Source organism: Triticum urartu, chromosome 7A (assembly GCF_056163025.1).
Source record: "Triticum urartu cultivar PI428250 chromosome 7A, HENAU_Tu73, whole genome shotgun sequence".
In the NCBI taxonomy this organism is placed as follows: domain Eukaryota; kingdom Viridiplantae; phylum Streptophyta; class Magnoliopsida; order Poales; family Poaceae; genus Triticum; species Triticum urartu.
In genome coordinates, this window is record NC_141879.1 from 739,454,910 (window position 1) to 739,474,555 (window position 19,646).

General features: G+C 48.8%; 1 protein-coding gene across 11 annotated transcripts; it reads right to left on the reverse strand.

Moving 5' to 3' along the window:
* Positions 1 to 5,848: 5,848 nt before the first annotated feature.
* Positions 5,849 to 14,724, reverse strand: LOC147962548 (putative disease resistance protein RGA4). 11 transcript variants are annotated; one of them, XM_087532727.1, is made up of 18 exons: positions 10,910 to 14,724; positions 10,733 to 10,822; positions 10,498 to 10,619; positions 10,275 to 10,359; positions 10,086 to 10,163; positions 9,696 to 10,000; positions 9,456 to 9,586; positions 9,311 to 9,375; positions 9,141 to 9,230; positions 8,813 to 9,046; positions 8,513 to 8,704; positions 8,241 to 8,427; positions 8,072 to 8,147; positions 7,878 to 7,993; positions 7,668 to 7,796; positions 7,446 to 7,571; positions 7,315 to 7,357; positions 5,852 to 7,229 (listed from the first exon to the last, which is right to left on the reverse strand). In XM_087532727.1, exon 1 carries the CDS (start codon positions 14,614 to 14,616, stop codon positions 10,924 to 10,926), a length of 3,693 nt encoding a protein of 1,230 aa, XP_087388853.1. In that variant the 5' UTR covers positions 14,617 to 14,724; the 3' UTR covers positions 5,852 to 7,229; positions 7,315 to 7,357; positions 7,446 to 7,571; positions 7,668 to 7,796; positions 7,878 to 7,993; positions 8,072 to 8,147; positions 8,241 to 8,427; positions 8,513 to 8,704; positions 8,813 to 9,046; positions 9,141 to 9,230; positions 9,311 to 9,375; positions 9,456 to 9,586; positions 9,696 to 10,000; positions 10,086 to 10,163; positions 10,275 to 10,359; positions 10,498 to 10,619; positions 10,733 to 10,822; positions 10,910 to 10,923. The 11 variants fall into 11 exon arrangements, with proteins under 11 accessions (XP_087388855.1, XP_087388860.1, XP_087388859.1 ...); XM_087532726.1 differs by having other exon boundaries at positions 9,696 to 10,004; XM_087532728.1 differs by having other exon boundaries at positions 5,853 to 7,229; positions 9,696 to 9,784.
* Positions 14,725 to 19,646: the final 4,922 nt, after the last annotated feature.

The window sequence follows — 19,646 nt, forward strand, 5'->3', positions numbered from 1 at the left end:
CTATGAAAAAAATCTTATTTTGTCAAGTGTCAAATTTTGTCCGGTTCAATTTTTTTGACAAGATCATCATGATAAAAATAATCACTCATCTTATACCAATTTTAGAGCACATCTCAAATGACAAGATCATCATGATAAAAATAATGCAAACTAACAATCTAACATCCTAACATCCAACATTCAACTATATATCAACCTAACATCTAACATCTAACCTAACAATCTAACATCCAACATCCATCCATGCATTCATTCATCCATCCAACAGTAGAAAAAAATGCAAAAAAATGAAAAAAAAACGTAGCTCACCGAGAGGGGCGTGGCAGGGGGCGAGGCGGTGGAGGGGATGGTGAGGCAGGGGCGGTCGGGGACGGGAGGGACGGGGCCGGACGGAGCCGCGGCCTACGGGGTCGGGAGAGGCCGGGGCGCCGGCGGGGTCGGGGGAGGCCGGCGCAGTGGCGAGGTCGGGGGAGGCCGGTGCAGCGCGTGGTCGGGGGAGGCCGGGGCGACAGCGGGTGGAGACGGCGGTGAGGGCGGGTGTGGAGGCGGGGGCGGCGACGCGGGTGTGGAGGCGGGGAGGGCAGCGGGCGTGGTGGAGGCGGGGAGGGAGGCGGCGGCAGGGGGAGGTGGGGGGTGCGGCGGCGGCAGGTTGGGGTGGGGGGTGCGGCGGCGGCGGCGGCAGGTCGGGGTGGGGGGTGCGGCGGCGGCGCAGGTCGGGGTCGGGGGGTGCGGCGCCGGCGCAGCTCGGGGTGTGGGGGAGAGAGTGAGTGGATGGGGGAGAGGGTGAGTGGATAAGGTGAACTATGCCGACGGCTAAGCCGTCGGCATAGTTTGGGGCGCCACGTGGCACCTATGCCGACGGCTTAGCCGTAGGCATACTTTTTTTTTCTTTTTTATTAGCCACGTCACCGATCCACATATAAGCTTTCGTATGGCCGCAGCTATGCCGACGGCTTTGCGGTCGGCATATTTTTATTTTTACTTTTCTTATTTTGTATAAATTTTGTAATGTTTTCTTATTTTATATAAATATTTTAATGTTTTCTTATACATATTTTTTACATGCATGAACATTATTTAAAATGTACCATACATTTTCTTTAATGGTTTGAAACATTATTTTTAATGACATGATCTTTTTTTATATTTTACAACAATTTTCTAAAATATCACGTGTATTTTTTTCTATGGTCTTGCGAAAGGTGATACATAGGAGAGCAACTGACTGAGGGGTACCGTTGCCGAGTGCCTGATCCGGTAACTATGCGAGTGCCTGATCCGTCTACTATCGTGTCATCGCCGTCCGTGAGGGGGGCCACGCCCCGGAGACGCGTGCCGCCTCTTCGGACATGCCACCACACCACCCCGCATGTATGAGGGCCCGGTGCGACGCTCCGATGGCATTGCTACCCCCCAGGGCCCCCGTCCCGCCTAACCCTGTAGTGTTTGACCACAGGATCTAGCCCTTTGACTTTGCACGGACGGGATTTGACCAGTGGACCTCTCCATCCGGTTGTGTTAGGTCATCCCATAGGAACACTTTGGAGCAACATCCGGGCCAGACCCACAGCAAGATCCCCTCCGTGTAGACCCGACGCGTCCGTTTCCCCCCTCCAGGTGCCGGCGGTGGCGCCGTCCGTGAGGGGGGCCAAACCCCGGAGACGCGTGCCGCCTCTTCGGACATGCCACCATACCACCCCACATGTATGAGGGCCCGGTGCGACGCTCCGGTGGCATTGCTACCCCCAGGGCCCCCGTCCCGCCTAGCCCTGTAGCGTTTGACCACGGGATCTAGCCCTTTGACTTTGCATGGACGGGCTTTGACCAGCGGACCTCCCCACCCGGTTGTGTTAGGTCAGCCCATAGGAACACTTTGGAGCAACATCCGGGCCAGACCCACAACAAGATCCCCTCCGTGTAGACTCGACGCGTCCGTTTCCCCCCTCCAAGTGCCGGCGGCGGCGCCGTCCGTGAGGGGGGGCACACCCCGGACACGCGTGTCGGGCGTTTGCTGTTGGAAATATGCCCTAGAGGCAATAATAAAAGCATTATTATTATATTTCTTTGTTCATGATAATTGTCTTTATTCATGCTATAATTGTATTATCCGAAAATCATAATACATGTGTGAATAATAGGCACCAACATGTCCCTAGTAAGCCTCTAGTTGACTAGCTCGTTGATCAACAGATAGTCATGGTTTCCTGACTATGGACATTGGATGTCATTGATAACGAGATCACATCATTAGGAGAATGATGTGATGGACAAGACCCAATCCTAAACATAGCAAAAAGATCGTGTAGTTCGTTTGCTAGAGTTTTTCCAATGTCAAGTATCCTTTCCTTAGACCATGAGATCGTGTAACTCCCGGATACCGTAAGAGCGCTTTGGGTGTACCAAACGTCACAACGTAACTGGGTGACTATAAAGGTGCACTGCAGGTATCTCCGAAAGTGTCTGTTGGGTTGACACGGATCGAGACTGGGATTTGTCACTCCGTATGACGGAGAGGTATCACTGGGCCCACTCGGTAATGCATCATCATAATGAGCTCAAAGTGACCAAGTGTCTGGTCACGGGATCATGCATTACGTTACGAGTAAAGTGACTTGCCGGTAACGAGATTGAACGAGGTATTGGGATACCGACGATCGAATCTCGGGCAAGTAACATACCGTTTGACAAAGGGAATTGCATACGGGGTTGCTTGAATCCTCGACATCGTGGTTCATCCGATGAGATCATCGTGGAGTATGTGGGAGCCAACATGGGTATCCAGATCCCGCTGTTGGTTATTGACCGGAGAGTCGTCTTGGTCATGTCTACATATCTCCCGAACCCGTAGGGTCTACACACTTAAGGTTCGGTGACGCTAGGGTTGTAGGGATATGTATATGCAGTAACCCGAATGTTGTTCGGAGTCTCGGATGAGATCCCGGACGTCACGAGGAGTTCCGGAATGATCCGGAGGTAAAGATTTATATATGGGAAGTCCTGTTTCGGCAATCGGGACAAGTTTTGGGGTCATCGGTATTGTACCGGGACCACCGGAAGGGTCCCGGGGGCCCACCGGGTGGGGCCACCTGTCCCGGGGGGCCACATGGGCTGTAGGGGGTGCGCCTTGGCCTACATGGGCCAAGGGCACCAGCCCCAAGAGGCCCATGCGCCTAGGGTTTCAAAGGGGAAGAGTCCTAGGAGGGGAAGGCACCTCCTAGGTGCCTTGGGGGGGAGGGAAACCTCTCTGGCCGCCGCCCCACCCTAGGAGATGGGATCTCCTAGGGCCGGCGCCCCCCCTTGGCCCTCCTATATATAGTGGGGGAAGAAGGGCTTTTCTCCTATGCCTTTGGTTGCCTCCTTCTCCTTCTCCAACACCTCCTCCACCTCCATAGTGCTTAGCGAAGCCCTGCCGGAGTTCTGCAGCTCCATCAACACCACGCCGTCGTGCTGCTGCTGGTGCCATCTCCCTCAACCTCTCCTTCCCCCTTGCTGGATCAAGAAGAAGGAGACGTGGCTGTTCCGTACGTGTGTTGAACGCGGAGGTACCGTCCGTTCGGTGCTAGGATCTTCGGTGATTCGAATCACGTCGAGTACGACTACCTCATCCCCGCTCTTTGAACGCTTCCGCTTGCGATCTACAAGGTACGTAGATGCATCTAATCACTCGTTGCTAGATGAACTCCTAGATGGATCTTGGTGAAACCGTAGGAAAATTTTTGTTTTCTGCTACGTTCCCCAACATTTGCAACCACCACAACACTTCCAAACTTGTGAGAGGCCGCCTACGCAAGATTTGGCGGCATGCTAGCCCCCGGAGGCCGCCGGCCACAGCCGTAGACGCGCGAAGGGCAATCCGCGTAGAGGGAAATTTTCGGATACTTCTCCATCACCAAAAATTATGAAAAAAATATTATCGTTCCTATAGCACATGTGCCCACGTCGTGCAAAAAAACTCATGATTTTATCGCGCTCCGAGTATTTAATAATATTCACGCCGCATCGTTACCGCAGAATGGCTACTACCGTGTCATCGCCGTCCGTTAGGGGGGGCCATGCCCCGGAGATGCGTGCCGCCTCTTCGGACATGCCACCACACCACCCCGCATGTATGAGGGCCTGGTGCGACACTCCGGTGGCATTGCTACCCCAGGGCCCCCGTCCCGCCTAACCCTTTAGCGTTTGACCAAGGGATCTAGCCCTTTGACTTTGCACAGACGGGATTTGACCAGTGGACCTCTCCACCCGGTTGTGTTAGTTCAGCCCATAGGAACACTTTGGAGCAACATCCGGGTCAGACCCACAGCAAGATCCCCTCCGTGTAGACCCGACGCGTCCGTTTCCCCCCTCCAAGTGCCGGCGGTGGCGCCGTCCGTGAGGGGGGGCAAACCCCGGAGACGCGTGCCGCCTCTTCGGACATGCCACCACACCACCCCGCATGTATGAGGGCCCGGTGCGACGCTCCGGTGGCATTGCTACCCCCCCCCCCCCAGGGCCCCTGTCCTGCCTAACCCTAGAGCGGTTGACCACGAGATCTTGCCCTTTGACTTTCCACGGACAGGCTTTGAACAGTGGACCTCTCCACCCGGTTGTGTTAGGTCAGCTCAGAGGGACACCTGGGAGCAACATCCAGGCCAAACCGACAGCTACATCCCCTCCGTGTAGACCCGATGCGTCCGTTTTCCCCCTCCAGGTGCCGGCGGCGGCGCCGTTCGTTAGGGGGGCCACGCCCCTGAGATGCGTGTCGCCTCTTTGAACATGCCACAACACCACCTCGCATGTATGAGGGTCCGGTACGATGCTCCGGTGGCATTGCTACCCCCCCCCCCCCCCCAGGGCCCCCGTCCCGCCTAACCGTGGAGCGGTTGACCACGAGATCTAGCCTTTTGACTTCCCACGGACGGGCTTTGACCAGTGGACCTCTGCAGCTGGTTGTGTCAGGTCGCCCGTAGGGACACCCGGGAGCAACATCCGGGTCAAACCCACAGCTACATCCACCGTGTAGACCCGACGTGTCCGTTTCCCCCCTCCAGGTGCCGGCGCCGTCCATGAGGGGGGCACACTGCAGACGTGAGGGGGGTCACACTCTAGAGACGGGTGTCGGGCGTAAGAGCCAGAACCCTCCTGCAGGAAGTACAACGCATAGAGATTGGGGCATTCCCTGCAATCGATGCATTCAAGCCTAGAAAACAAATGTGCATTAGGCAAACCAACCCACTCGGTAAATTCTGGCAACCGAGCAAGCTCAATTTCCTTCAACTGCAAAAAACTTCTATCCGTAACACCACCAAAGCCAGGTCTGATCTGACCAAATCCAGGAATGTTTATCAACTTGAGCGATGTGAGATGCAGCAGCTGCCCAAGAGGTGGAAGAATGGTCCAAGAAACACCCTCTAGGTGGAGAGACGTCAGCATTAGTACGCTAATGGAACCACACAACCAAGTAGGACCGGTTGAACCACGATGATTTTTAATGGCGAGTGATTGAAGATCAGGGTGTGGTTTGAGACCTTCAACAACATCTGATAATTCTGTACTATCATCATGGATTTCCGGCTCACCCCAATTGTATTCCGTGCCCCAATGCAACTCCAACTTTTTCAAACCGCCTTTTGACACTAGTTTGGCTTTGGTAGCCTCTTCTTTGGTTGCCACATTTCTAAGATTATATATACTGAGTTCTCCTCCAAGCTCGGTTAACTCCTCCAACTCACTCAATTCAAACCCAACACTCTCTTTCTTGACGTGGAATTTTGTAAGCCCTTCTAAAGACTTCATCTTTCCAACCTCGGGAATATTGCAATAGAGTTCATTTGTTACCAATAAATGGCATAAATTGATAAGGTACACTGTCCGTGTTTGTAGCTCCATCATAGCGCATTTTTTTGCGCCTCTGGTTTTGTGCGGCTTCATCATCCACGACGACTACATCATCGACCACGACTACATCGACCATGGCTACATCATCATGATAAGCTACCTCAACATCGACATTAATGGCTTGGTCTACAGCTACACATCGGCAACAACTCCAGTCAACAGCGTCCGCGTCATCACCAGCGTCCACGCCACTCCAACTGTGACTGCGGGAGGGAATAGAGGAGAGTTCAAGGAGGCACCGGAAGGGGACGCAGGCACCGCCTTAGGTGCCAACCCATCAGAGACGCAGTTGAAGATGGCGCAGCGGAGAAAACGATGAAAGCACAAGACTTCAAATTCAATCGTACTCGTCCGCTTCACTCCCGCTACGACTGAGGGGGAATGTTAGAATATAAATGTGGTTAGTTAGAGATAAGGAGAGATTGAGATATAATTAGTTTTAATACACTATGACTTGTCTTGTACTCCAAGTCTCACCTCACGTTGTACTCTATATATACCCCTACGAGGGTCAGATCAATAACAACACAATATTCAGCCATCCAACAGTTTCTCTACAGGTTCTTGATATCTTCTAAAACACACCAAATTTGTATTGTTTACCTCTTATTTCACTTTCTCAGCCATGCATACTCATCTGTACACCCACTAGTCAGAAATAATATACGCACTCATCGATCATAAGCAAAATCCAGAAATGGACAATTTTTTTTAAAAAAATTTAATCATAATTTACATATTGAAACAAGAAGCAATGCTCCAGGTTCGTCTGAGTAGAATGTCACAGCCAGCTGTCCAGTCTGAAGCAGCAGTGGAAACTTTTTCTGGGTAATTGCTTGGTGGAACAAAATTGCAAACATTAAATTCCAGCCTTGTAGTAATTAAGTTTAGGGTAGGAAGAATGCTGATCCCATGAGGAAGGAGTGTTACTGCAGGACACGAAGTTGAGTAGCTAAGCGCAGCTCACAACCACTGTACCGTGCACAAGGACTAAGTCAGATCATGTACAGTAACTAACAAGGAGGAGGTGGGGGGAGATGAAACGAGTGGGGAGCTGGCCGGCGGCGGAGCCAAATCTGGCCAGGGGAGCAGGTGCAGGGGAGGAGAAGGCGGTGTGGACAGGACAGGGGAGGAGGTGGTCGTTCGTGGGTAACCACGGAAACATGTGGTCAGTGCGGTGGCACCAAGTATGACCAGAGCAGATGCGTGGAGAGGAGACGCAGGCGAGGCGCCGGGACAGGAGTGGAGGAACCGGCCACGGGGGCTGGGAAGAGACGTTGGCGGAGAGAGCAGGCGGGTCGCTGTCCTTTCTTCCTCAAGGTTCAGGGTTCGTCAAGAGCGTGACACCACACCTGCACCGAGTGAAACACACCAGCGCAGGAAACTTGTTTAAACTTGCAATGAACCACCACCAGAGGAAGTAATTAAATTAACTACCTTTGAAATGGTCGATTTCACTCTTGGCTGCTAATTGATTGTTCTGCAGAATCCAGGCAACGGATGTAAGACTCGGAAAATGATGAACAAGGTAACTGAATTCATCATGGATATAATTGCTCGGTCATTACTTTGAGCCGTTGATCAACAGGTGAAAATGCTACGTACAAACTGAAACTCTCAAGGTTGACAGTGAGTCTAGTCGGCGGTCAGCCGGGGGTAGTGTCTAGCATGGACTGTATGAACAAATAATCAGCCTGCTACAATGTTGCACGAAACGTATTTTAATTAGCATCGAGATATATTTAAAAAACGCTAGGAAAACAAATTGCTAGAGATGGAGCAACATATACCGAAATGTAAAATGCTCTTCCACCCAAATTGCTAGTCTCGTGAATGTGCAGCCACTGGGAAGCCAATGCAGGCACCAGTGACCAGTGAACAGCTACAGGGAAACACCTGAACGATGATGCCACACATGCCTGGAACAAATCAGCGCTTTAGTATGGATCTTATTTTTTCCCCTTTCTGGAAGAAGAGAAAGAACGACTAAACTGACCAACCTAGTTCCTTCAGGACAACCAAGTTCTGACTTTCGTAGTTTCGTTGCTGTTATAGTTTGGATGAACAACCAGATTCTGAATTCCAACTGCAAAGCTGAGAGTTGGCTGTAATTGTTCTGCATAATCCAAGTAAATGGAAGGTCAGAAAATTAGCAAGTGAACTTTCATTACTTTGAGTTGGTCAGTTGGTGAACCTGCTAAGTAGGAACCAAAACTCTGAAGGATGCCGGTCAATGAAAAATCACCATGAATATATGCCATCTCCACTATCTGTGCAGGATGCAGTTGGCAGTTGGTGGTCACCATGGAGTGACCAAGAGCATAAAAAATAACGTAATTGTTCCAGTATTGCACAAAACGTACTTGTTTTTAACATTGTGAGATATTCAGAAAAGGGTGAGGAAACACAGTTGCATTATACCACCAAAAATGGACGGTGTACTTCTTATACCAATGTGCATTCGAATCTTCGTCTTCCGTGAAGCTTTCCACCCAATCATCGTTCCAAAACTCCAATGTGTGCAGGCTAGGGTAGCTAGCGGCGAGTAAACTGCAGATAGGAGCAACAAGCAGCACTGAGATTATAAGCTAAGAATAAGATGGAAAAAAAAGGAGGGAAAGGGTGATAGACTGACCTTTGAAATGATCCTGGTAGAACTGCATAGCTACTTCTTGATGACACTTTTGTTACTGTTACTGTTACTGTTTGGTTGGAGCTACCAAATTAAGTCCTGAACCACATCCACTGTCACAGTCGTCATTTGGATGGAACAACCAAGCTTTGAATGCCAACTTCTAAATCCACTGTTAGCTGCAAATTGATTGTTCTGCAGAATCCAACAAATGAACAGAAGGCCAGGAATTCAACAAGGTGAGAGAAATCACGAATGAAAATTTAGTCATTACTTTTGAATCGTGTGGATCAACACGCGAACCTGCTAAGCTGGAACTGGGACTCTCAAAGTCGACACTGGAACATCACCATACATGCAATCTCCGCATTCTTCAGAATATGCAGTTCAGGGCTGGTGGTACCGTGGACGCTGTATGAACGAATACTAAACCTGTTCTAAGTAACTTCCTGACAAAGGATAGCTCCCGTACGACGTATTAGGTACTTGCGTGGTGGGGCGGGGTGTGGCACTTCCAATTAAGTTACAGGTCACTTCCTGACAAAACAAATATATTCAAGTACTTCAGGAGTCATCATCAGAATTAGGTACGTTGATCTGTTTCGCATGCAGTGAAAGCTTGAAAAATTACTTTGTCCAGGACATAGTACAAGGAACAAGCCGATGCTATTGCAGCTTCAGAGTTTTCTCCTAAAAGAAGCTTCACATTGAATGATGTCGACTGTTTATGAGAAGAAGGGGTTGTAATAAGTGGCACAAGGGTTATGATAAAGAAATAGAACAGAACTATACAAGCAGTACCTTAACCTGAATATCCCGTTTGCCAACTTGTGAAATAAAGATTCTGAACCGACAGTTGCTAGTTCCTGAGACAGAGAGAAGGTAATTCATCATCATGAATATAATCGCTCAGTTATTCCTTTGAATTGTCGGTCAACAGCTGAACCTGGTAAATACGAACTGAAACTCTGATGATTGACACAGAAACATCATCATATATGCGATCTCCACCTTCTACAGAGCATGAGGTTTGCAGCTGGTGGTGCCATGGACTGTATGAACGAATAGTCAAACACCCTGTTCCAATATTGCATTAAACGTGTTTAACAATGAGATTGTCAGAAAAAGGCCAAGCAAGCATTCTGTATTTAAACCAACAAGAATTAATGGATCAAAGAAGGAGCACCATAAACAGCAGCATGTACTCTATCATCTTAAACTACACCATATGAAGCCTGCCAACGGCACAGACACAAGTGAATCACCTGAAACTTGCTGGCAAAGGATTCAATTAATTCAGAAATTATCTTTAGAATTAACAGAAATCGGAGAGGAAACTCTCTTTCAGCCAAAAAACTAAAAAAAAGGTAAACTTATGCAGTTGCTTGTCGCCAACTGACACTGCTTAACAGCAGCCTACACAAGGAACAGGATGCTATTGCAAGCTTCAGATTGTTCTCCTAAAACAAGCTTCACAATGAACAACGTCAACTGTCTAGGAGAAGGGTTATGATAAGTGACAAAAGGTTATGGGATGAACATACAGCAGGACTATATAAACATCAGCTGAGCTTACCTGAATATCCTTCTGCAAAAATTTGTGAAATAAAGTTGCTGATTATCCCAGCTAGACAGGTATACATTCTGGATGCTCCTGAGAGAAGTAGTAGCATGAAAAGGAAACAAGTAAGAACATTAATTTTTAAGCACTAAATTTTGCAACTTTGGAATGATGAAAAGGTACTAACAGCACCCTGTTACGTACACATTGCAGAACTGGTTCCCAACACTGCTCAGTCACATACATGTATGGTTCCAGTCTCTGGTACGGTCGGATTGCATACTTCTATCTACAGATTTTCATTCGATGAGATCATATTTAATACACCCTCTGTTCCTAAATATAAGACGTTTTTGTAGTTTAATTTAAAGTGGCAAAACGTCTTATATTTAGAATACTACATGAAAACAAGAAAACAGATATTCACCTCTAGGTCCATCGATCAAGTGTGGCCTTAAGTGTTCAAAGTTAGCATGAAAAACTGTAATACGAACGCTGGTTCAACCAAGCAGGTTCAGAGATGCCTTGGTATTCTTCTTCCTAATTAATCTGAAAAGTCGACATAGGAGGACCAACCGAATCGCATATTTCAGCTGGCAAATTTTGTACACCATGAAGAGAAAATAGTAATGTAAATCCTTGTGGGCGACGGTGTTACGTACCTTGATTTTTGACTCCTAGATATCTCGTTAATTTGCTCTGGTGTTGCATTGACGTACATGCAGATTTACAAGCGGTACGTGCCGGCAAGCCTGTCAGAAATCAGAACACAAAATTCAGTACTGAAGAAATTGAGAAGAAGAAGAACAGCTACCAAGCCGGAAGACTCAGTGTATTACCTGGGGTTAAAATTTCAATCTACATCTACCCATAAATGTGGGTTTGTTCGTTTCAATTCCTTGGCTTGTTCTTGTAGCTCGGGACTGCATCTGATTACTGATAGAATTCGAAGAGAAGTGGGGAGCCCCTCCTTGGGCAGAGATCGGATTTCAGGACAATCAATGGCTTGTAGGCAGTCGAGTGAAGAAAGCCTGTGTAAACCCTGAGGGAGTGCCGGGAGACTAGGGCAATCCGAAAATGATAGGAATTCAAGGGAGGTGAGGAGCTGAAGCGCATGCTCTTCCTCTTCTGTGAAGCTTTCCACCCGATGATCATAACTGAACTCTAAGTCGGTGAGTGTAGCGGCGAAGAGGCTGCATACGGGAGCAGTGAGCACTGCTGAGATGCTATCCACGTATAGCGTCCCCAGTCGGAAGCAGCCTGCAGAGGGCAACAATTGTTTGGTCATGCTTGCCACCACCAACTCGGAGAGCAGATCCGCAGCTGCAGAGCGAGGGCGACTTCCACTGTTGCGGACCCTCAATACCTCGAGGTTGACAGCTTCAATGAGGGGATTAAACCCATCCACCGTCAAATTCTCACAATCACTTAGATTTAGATCGGTGAGAGATGTGAGGTTGGAGAGCACAGCAGTTAACATATAGCTTGGATCTTTTGAAACCCAGAGTTTTCGGAGGGAGGTTAGCATTGGGAGTTGTGCCCATGTGAATTTTGATGCAGCTTGAAAAGCAACACTATGCCCAGTCACAGACAATCCATGTTCAGCATGCTCCATACCCCATGAAGGACCAGCAGACACATCGATATGAGTTGCTGTGGAAGTTTGAGGCATGGGGGGCATGAACAACTTGGGGCAGTCGTAAATAAAAAGTTCCAACAGGCTGGTATAAGAGCCAGAACCCTCCTGCAGGAAGTACAACGCACAGAGATTGGGGCATTCCCTGCAATCGATGCATTCAAGCCTAGAAAACAAATGTGCATTAGGCAAACCAACCCACTCGGTAAATTCTGGCAACCGAGCAAGCTCAATTTCCTTCAACTGCAAAAAACTTCTATCCGTAACACCACCAAAGCCAGGTCTGATCTGACCAAATCCAGGAATGTTTATCAACTTGAGCGATGTGAGATGCAGCAGCTGCCCAAGAGGTGGAAGAATGGTCCAAGAAACACCCTCTAGGTGGAGAGACGTCAGCATTAGTACGCTAATGGAACCACACAACCAAGTAGGACCGGTTGAACCACGATGATTTTTAATGGCGAGTGATTGAAGATCAGGGTGTGGTTTGAGACCTTCAACAACATCTGATAATTCTGTACTATCATCATGGATTTCCGGCTCACCCCAATTGTATTCCGTGCCCCAATGCAACTCCAACTTTTTCAAACCGCCTTTTGACACTAGTTTGGCTTTGGTAGCCTCTTCTTTGGTTGCCACATTTCTAAGATTATATATACTGAGTTCTCCTCCAAGCTCGGTTAACTCCTCCAACTCACTCAATTCAAACCCAACACTCTCTTTCTTGACGTGGAATTTTGTAAGCCCTTTTAAAGACTTCATCTTTCCAACCTCGGGAATATTGCAATCGAGTTCATTTGTTACCAATAAATGGCATAAATTGATAAGGTGGCTAATGTCTTTAGGCAATTTATCACTACCATACCAACTACTTAGGTCCAAAATTTTCAAGTGATAAAATCTGGATAACATGCTAGGTAAAGTCAGCTGTGAGCTAGTGTTATATCTAGTAATTTTTAGGTATCGGAGGTGGATAAAATTTGAAAGGTTGTGTGGTAAATATTCCGGGGACTCGACTTCTATATATAAGACACGAAGACCTTTTATGTCCTTAAAAATATCTTTCAAAATATCATCAATAGTTCCCGCATGTCCTCTAAAAATCATCAAAGTCCGCAAATTTATAAAGTCTACCTTTCTCTTAAATTTTATAATTTCTTTTGTGAAGTTCCCATCATATTTGTTTTTCATGGTGATGGACAAGTGACGAATAGATTTTGGGATGGAATCAACTCTAAAACTTGCCCTGCTATATATATTGAGGCATTCTTTTAATGAAATATTCCGTGCTAGTTCATGCAATAGGTCATGCAAAACATAGTATTCACCCTCACTATCATCATTCACCTTCACAAGAAAACCATTATCAACTAGTTCGTCCATGTAATTCTCATCTTTGTCTATGATTCCTATTGCAATCCAAAAATATGTAATCTCTAAGTTCTTAAACCTATGATCTTCAGGGAACAAGGCAAAATATGGGAAGCATTTTTTCAGATGGAAAGGAAGATAATCATAGGTAATTCTTAGAGATGGCAAAATGTCATCATCATTTTTTTCATTTTTCCATTCATTGTTTTCAAGAACTCTCATCCAATATTCCCGAGAGAGATCCTTCTTCAATATCCGACCAACTGTTTTGGCTGCCAGAGGTGAACCCTTCAACTTCCTGGCAATATCTCTTGCAATATGAGTCAAGTCATCATGGTAACCCACAGGTTTTTGTCCACCAAATATAAATGATTCAAAGAATGTGAAGAACTCAACGGGCTCAAGGCCTTTCAGTGCTATTGGGTAAGTTGTTTTAACAATATCAGCTTTAGACGGGAACCGAGTCGTGACAAGAACCATGCTACCCTTGGCTTCGCCCTTCATGAGTGGAGCTAGCAGGCTTTCCCAACCTTGGCTATTGCATTCCCATATATCATCCAAGACAATTAAAAACCTTTTAGTCTTGAGCCCCTGCGTGATGGATATTTGGAGTTGATCTAAACTTGTTGATTGATTTGCGGTTTTATTTCTTTCTATGCCACTTAGAATCTCTTGGCTAACCTTAAGCACATCAAAATCACTTGATACACAGACCCAAACCCTAATAGGAAAGTGCTCTTGAGTCCTTTCATCATTGTATAGGTGTTGGGTGAAGGTTGTCTTTCCAATACCCCCTGGACCAACTATAGGAATAACAGAAAGGGTCTCACTACTATTTGTGATGATACCTTTTATAGTTTGCTCAAAAAGATTTCTCCTTCCAAACAATGTATCTTGTACAGTGGTTGATCCTATAAGAGGTCGTTTTAGGGTGACAATTGGAGCGTTGTTGCTACCGCGCTGAATTATCTTAAGCAATTCGGACACGGGTCCACATAAAGAGTGTATCTCCTCAATCACTGACTTGATTTTCTTAGACATGTCCACTCTATGAAATGGTAGCCTATCAATTGGACCATCACTACCGGGATTTGTTGCATCATGTGGATTATTAGTAACATCATCACCATGCATATGCGAACAAGAAAACCATGCAAAGCAGTTACCAATAGTGTGGCTAAGAGCATGGCGACCATGGCGAGCATGACCCTGAAGGTCATCACCCAAATCAGGCACCGCATCCTTGGTGCCATCAAGATCATCCTGGATGATGAAATAGTGGAGCTCATCTAGTGCGTCCTCGGCCTCATCGGCCTTGGCGCTGAGCTCCTGGATCAACCCTTGCAAAGCGTGGTTGTTGTCCACGCCACTCCTCTGGGCCTCGTGCAACAGACCTTGCGTGAACATTAGATCACGCTTTATCTGCTTGGAATTGAGGCCGAGCTCAGTGCTGGCAACATAAGCCCCGACGAGCTCATTGGAAAGCAGAGTCAGTACGCTGTCGATGAGCCCGCTTGCCAGGCCAATTGCTGCCTCCATCTCCTCCGGCGCTGGAGACAGCAGGGAACAATTGTCTAGCTTGTGTTGTGGTGGATGTGGTGCCTAAGGCTGTGTTGGTTTATGTGTGCGTGGTTGGGAAGAGTCTCTGGTGGATCCCTTTTATAGCGCGCTGATGCTTTGATCGTTTATTCATGTGCCCTCTAAGAGAGTCACCAGTGCTTGAACCTTGTGACATTGTTGTCATGGTGCCCATCAAGAAAGCAACTTTGTCGAGACAATTAAACCACAAGGAGTTGATGAGGTCTTAGAATTATTGTACCAGAAGATACTGTCACTGTTCACCTGTTGTTGTATTGTGTAAGCAACGAATTATCACATAGAAAGATGTTTTTCTTTCTACGCTACGTAGCTACTTTTGTTGCCAACCATGAAGCTAGTCCATATTCCACAAGCAGACGTGAATGTCCAGATCACTAGAAACAACCAAGCAGCCGTCAGTGCCATGTGAATGTGGTGGTGTTGGGATTCCTCAGAAACAAAGAAGAAAAGGATGGCTGGTGCTGCTGCTTTACCCAATTGGATCCTTGTGAATGTCGAGAACTTGCCAGCATGGAGATGCTCAGCCCTTGGCTATGATCGGACCTGGAAAAGGCTTGATTGTTCGTAGCATGAGGCTCACAATTTCCGCAAACAATTTCTACAGAGAAAGATTTTCTTTATTATATATGTGTACAAGACTAGAATGAATACCATTTTGTGCTTAACTACATCCCTGTTTTTGTGAATACATGACTAGGGCGTGCTAAGCCAGCCTGAACAACTTTATTCCAGCTTACAGAAGAACCGTTTACAGCTAACAAGTTTTGCAAATTTTAACGGCTTCATCTTTCCAACTCCATTCCAACAGCTAGAGCACAAAGAGATACTAATTAAGGAGAGTGAGAGCATCTACAGCCGGACATGGCAAATCCAACCTCTCAAACACCAAGGACGCGTTTGAGCGCGTCCGCGGACAGTGACCGGTCACGCCTTAAATATTTCATTCTACAACCGGATACCTCAAATTAGAAAGCTCAAATCCATATTATACATGAAATGTAAACCAATCTTTAAGCATAGCTCGGCCGGCTGCGCTCACCAGAGTGTTGGTTTGGTTGCCGGCAAGAGTAGGGCATGGGATACGAGCCGGCTCATGGGACTCAAGGCACCGCGGTCTCCCATGCCCTAGTCTTCCCCGCCGGAGCCCGGAACCCAGACGGTGCCAGTGGACATCAGATCGATGATGGATCCGTCCTGGGATGAGCCGGCGATAGTGACCACTAAGCAGTTGCGGCGTCCAGACTGGTGCACCATACGGGTCGCCGAAGAATGCGACTCCGCCTCACCAACGTCCACCGCCGCCTCCCACGCCCGCTGCCTCACACAGCGGGCACCCCGTGCCATGTTTGCGTCGAACGATGCCCATGGTGCGTCCATGGCCTCGGCGCGCCAACGGAAGGGCTGCGTGTCTGCCACTGCGTTCTTACGCCAGACGAACCGCATCGCCTCTGGTGAGGCAGCGATGGCACAACGTTGGATCCATGTGCCATTTGGGCGGACGCAATGGATTCCTGACGAAAGGTGTCTGAGTGCTGTCGTCGGGTGGCCTCCTCCCAGGAGCGGCGAAACGCAAGCAGAGCGGACATCTCCTCCTCAGGGCTGCGTGGGATAAGCTCGCGATCGATAGATATGGAGGTGTAGGACTCGGATCTGCTGCCAGCATGCCAGAGGAGGGCGGAGATCGTCATACGAGAGCTTGGGAGGTGGAGGGGAGTGGAGTGAACTGGATAGGGTTTGGTCCGGCGAGCGGATGGGGAGAAATATATGTGGGGTCGGCTGGGCCAGCATGGGCCGAGACCAACGTGGCGAACTTGCCCATGTGCCCCCATATCCGCCCTAGATTTGGGCTGAATATGAGGGGTAACGGTCAGCCCGGGCGTTTGACGCGTCTGTCAGGGTCGCTTTTTTGTGACTGGGATGTACGCCCGGGCATTTGAGGCGGGTTTTGGGCTACCGGTTGTAGATGCTCTCAGGGGTACAAGTTTTGTATGTTGTGTACATATGTGACACGAGAGGTAGACATCACAACTTGATGCTGTCCTAGAATTATTGTAGTACCGGAAGACTGACCAGTGACTTCACTAGCAAAGTCGAAAATATCGCTGTTGATTTATCGTGTGTTATACACTTCACAAGCTACGAATAATCATCCAGAGGAGAGCCACACTATCTTCATCCCTGTCACAATCGGTCTGGCTGGACCAAAGATTTTTGTTTGTTTGTGTGTGGGGTTAGGTAACCACCTTTGTTTTGTTCGTAGCGGTGTGGAGGCTAGTGTACCGACTAGTCCCCTCTTCCCCATCCCCCCCCCCCCCCCCCCCCCCCCCCGCGCGCGTTGCCCTCCTCTGGTGACATGGGGGAACCTTAGCTGCCACCGGTAGCAACCTCCCCCACCGCCCTTCCCTGCTTCGCCGCCGCCGAAGGGTCGGTCGGCGAAGCCGTGCCGGCCCCAGGAAGGCGGCGGCGGTGCGTATCTCTATACCTCGCGCCCCCACCCCCGATCGCCCCCATGCCTTGCCCCCTACCGCGGCGGCGCCACCGCCTTCCCCAGCTGGTCCTGAGACTACGAATCTGGTCCCTAGCGGCCTGACTCAGCATGTCTCCGGCTAGCCACGCCTCCCCCGTCATCCTCGATCGTTGCGGATCCCCACACGACACGCACCTCCATCCCTGGCAGCAACCCCCCCTCGAGCCACGGTAACGGCTCTCGCGTGAAAGCAGCAATGAATCTGTGGTTGTGGCCAGCACTTGCCTTCTCGCGATGGTCCTTGTCGGCACTGTGCTGACCCTGCCGGCTTCAGGCCCGCGTCACTTATGTGTCCCTTGCTGTCGGCGACCCCTACCATGCAGCTTCGGCCTTGGCGACTAGGTAGTTGCGTTCCTTCCAGCTCACCTTGTACACCGATGTCCCGACGACTAAGGCCACGATAACTTCGATCTATGTCCCTCTAGTCCTTGCTTGTTAGCGTTGCTGGACGCCGTCACCCCAGTACCCCCGCGCAGTTTGCCTCGTTGCATGCCCTACCTAGTACGCCTCAAAGCTCCCCCCTTTTTCCTGATTCTATGCTCGTGGGTTCGGAGGCCGTGCCACCCTCCGACGGCAGGTGCAGCCCCACCAACCCCTTCCTGACATGGTGGTTCCGACCAGCAGTGGCCTCATCATCTACGGTTCCGGATTCGGCAGCTATAGGATCGCTCATCTTCAAGCCAGGGAGAGATCCCTGCTCGGCTTGCCGGTGCTGGCAGCGATGGCGCCCGCGGGTGTCGTTTTCCTTCTTGGAAGCGCCGCCAAGGCCTTCAGCTGAGCCCCTCTTTGAGTTTAGGGGAAACCCTAGGTCCGGGTCCCTCGGAGCTGATAGTGACATTGTCCCGGCGTCGTCTTCCTCCCCGAAGGCACTATATTGCTCGCTCGCGGTGTCTCTGGTTTTGGCGCGGATGATGTTGGAGTTCTCGTTGGTTTGGCATCGCCATTTTTGGCTCGGATTTGGTAGGTTTAGCTTTGATGTATCCTCGGGCCGAGAATCCTTGTTTCACGCCTTCCTGCGTTCGTGTCATGTGTTGTACTCCTTTGTACTCATTCTACTCCTTCTATCAATGAAATGATACTCAAGCTTTACGTATCCACGAAAAAAGTTTTGTTGGTAGCCATGAAGCTAGTCCAGATTCCACCTAGAACATTCCAAGCAAGCAGCCATCATTGGCATGTGAATGTGGAATTCCTAGGAAAAAAGGAAGAAAACAATCACTGATGTTGCTGCTTTACCCTTGGGTTGGATCCTTGTGAATGTATGGGCGATGCTCAGCTATTTGGAGCTGGATAAGGCTCAATGATTTGGAGAAAAGTAGAAACCATGAGGACGGACACCATCTTCTCATCCTGATACACGTTTAATTTTTGTGATGCTAAGTAACCAGTGTCATTGGTAGCCTTGAATCTAGTCCAGATTCCATCAAGAACACTCCAAGCAAGTATCATTCGGTGGCAGGTGAATGTGGAATTATTAGGAAACAAAGAAGAAAACGATGGCTTATGATGCTGCTTTACCCTTGGGGTTGGATCCTTGTGAACGTTGGGATCTTGCCTGCACGGCGATGCTCAGCTTGTTGACAGTGACCAGAGCTGGAAAAGGCTTTAATTATTTGAGAATCGTGTAGCAAAACAGAGACCATCAGGATGGAGTGGAGACGTTCTCACTCCAATCCGATCATGAACACTAGCTCACCCACGTACTCACAAGTTAAGCTACTACTCCACATACATGGCTTTTTTTTTTGTGTGTGTGAGGCTAAGTAACCAGCGTCATTGCTAGCCATGAAGCTAGTCCAGATTCTATCTCTATCAAGATCACTATCAGAAGGTTAGCGTCAAGCAAGCCGTCAAGTCCCTGTGATTGTGCTAGTGGGCGGCGATGGATTCCTAAGACGAAAATGATGGTCTTGGATCCATATGGATGTCGAGACCCTGCATGGTGTCAACACAAGTTACGGCATCTCATAGGTAGATCTGGTGAACAAATTCTGCTTTTAACATGCCATGCTTAACCACATCTGTATTTTTTTTAACCATGGAGTAGGGCGTGCAAACCGGCGCATCTCCTTAAATCCTAAAGCGCTGGCGGGGTTAATTAGCTGGTGGTTTGTGCGGTGCGATTAATGGGATCGAGTTCAGTTTATTTGTTTGCTAATTAACTGAACTAACAGATGGTGAAAATTCTAGGTAGGAGGTTCACCTGGATCTGACAAAAGGGGCCGCTGGTCGTGGTTGGCCGGAGTCGGAGAAGGCCAAGGCGAGACCTCCTCCATGGATTTCGTACCAGCCTCACCATATGCATCAGTGAGAGGCGGGGAACTCAAATGGAGGTTAGGCCGCCTCGCTGTCCCCTGCTTGCCGGAGCGCCGGAAAACTGCTCCGGTCACTAGTCGTGCATGTCCCGACCGCCGCCTACAAAGCCGACGGAGAAACGGCGAGC

What these genes read in the sequence shown, in the direction of transcription:
- LOC147962548 (XM_087532729.1), bottom strand. Translation starts at nt 14,616, where the DNA reads ATGGAGGCAGCAATTGGCCTGGCAAGCGGGCTCATCGACAGCGTACTG.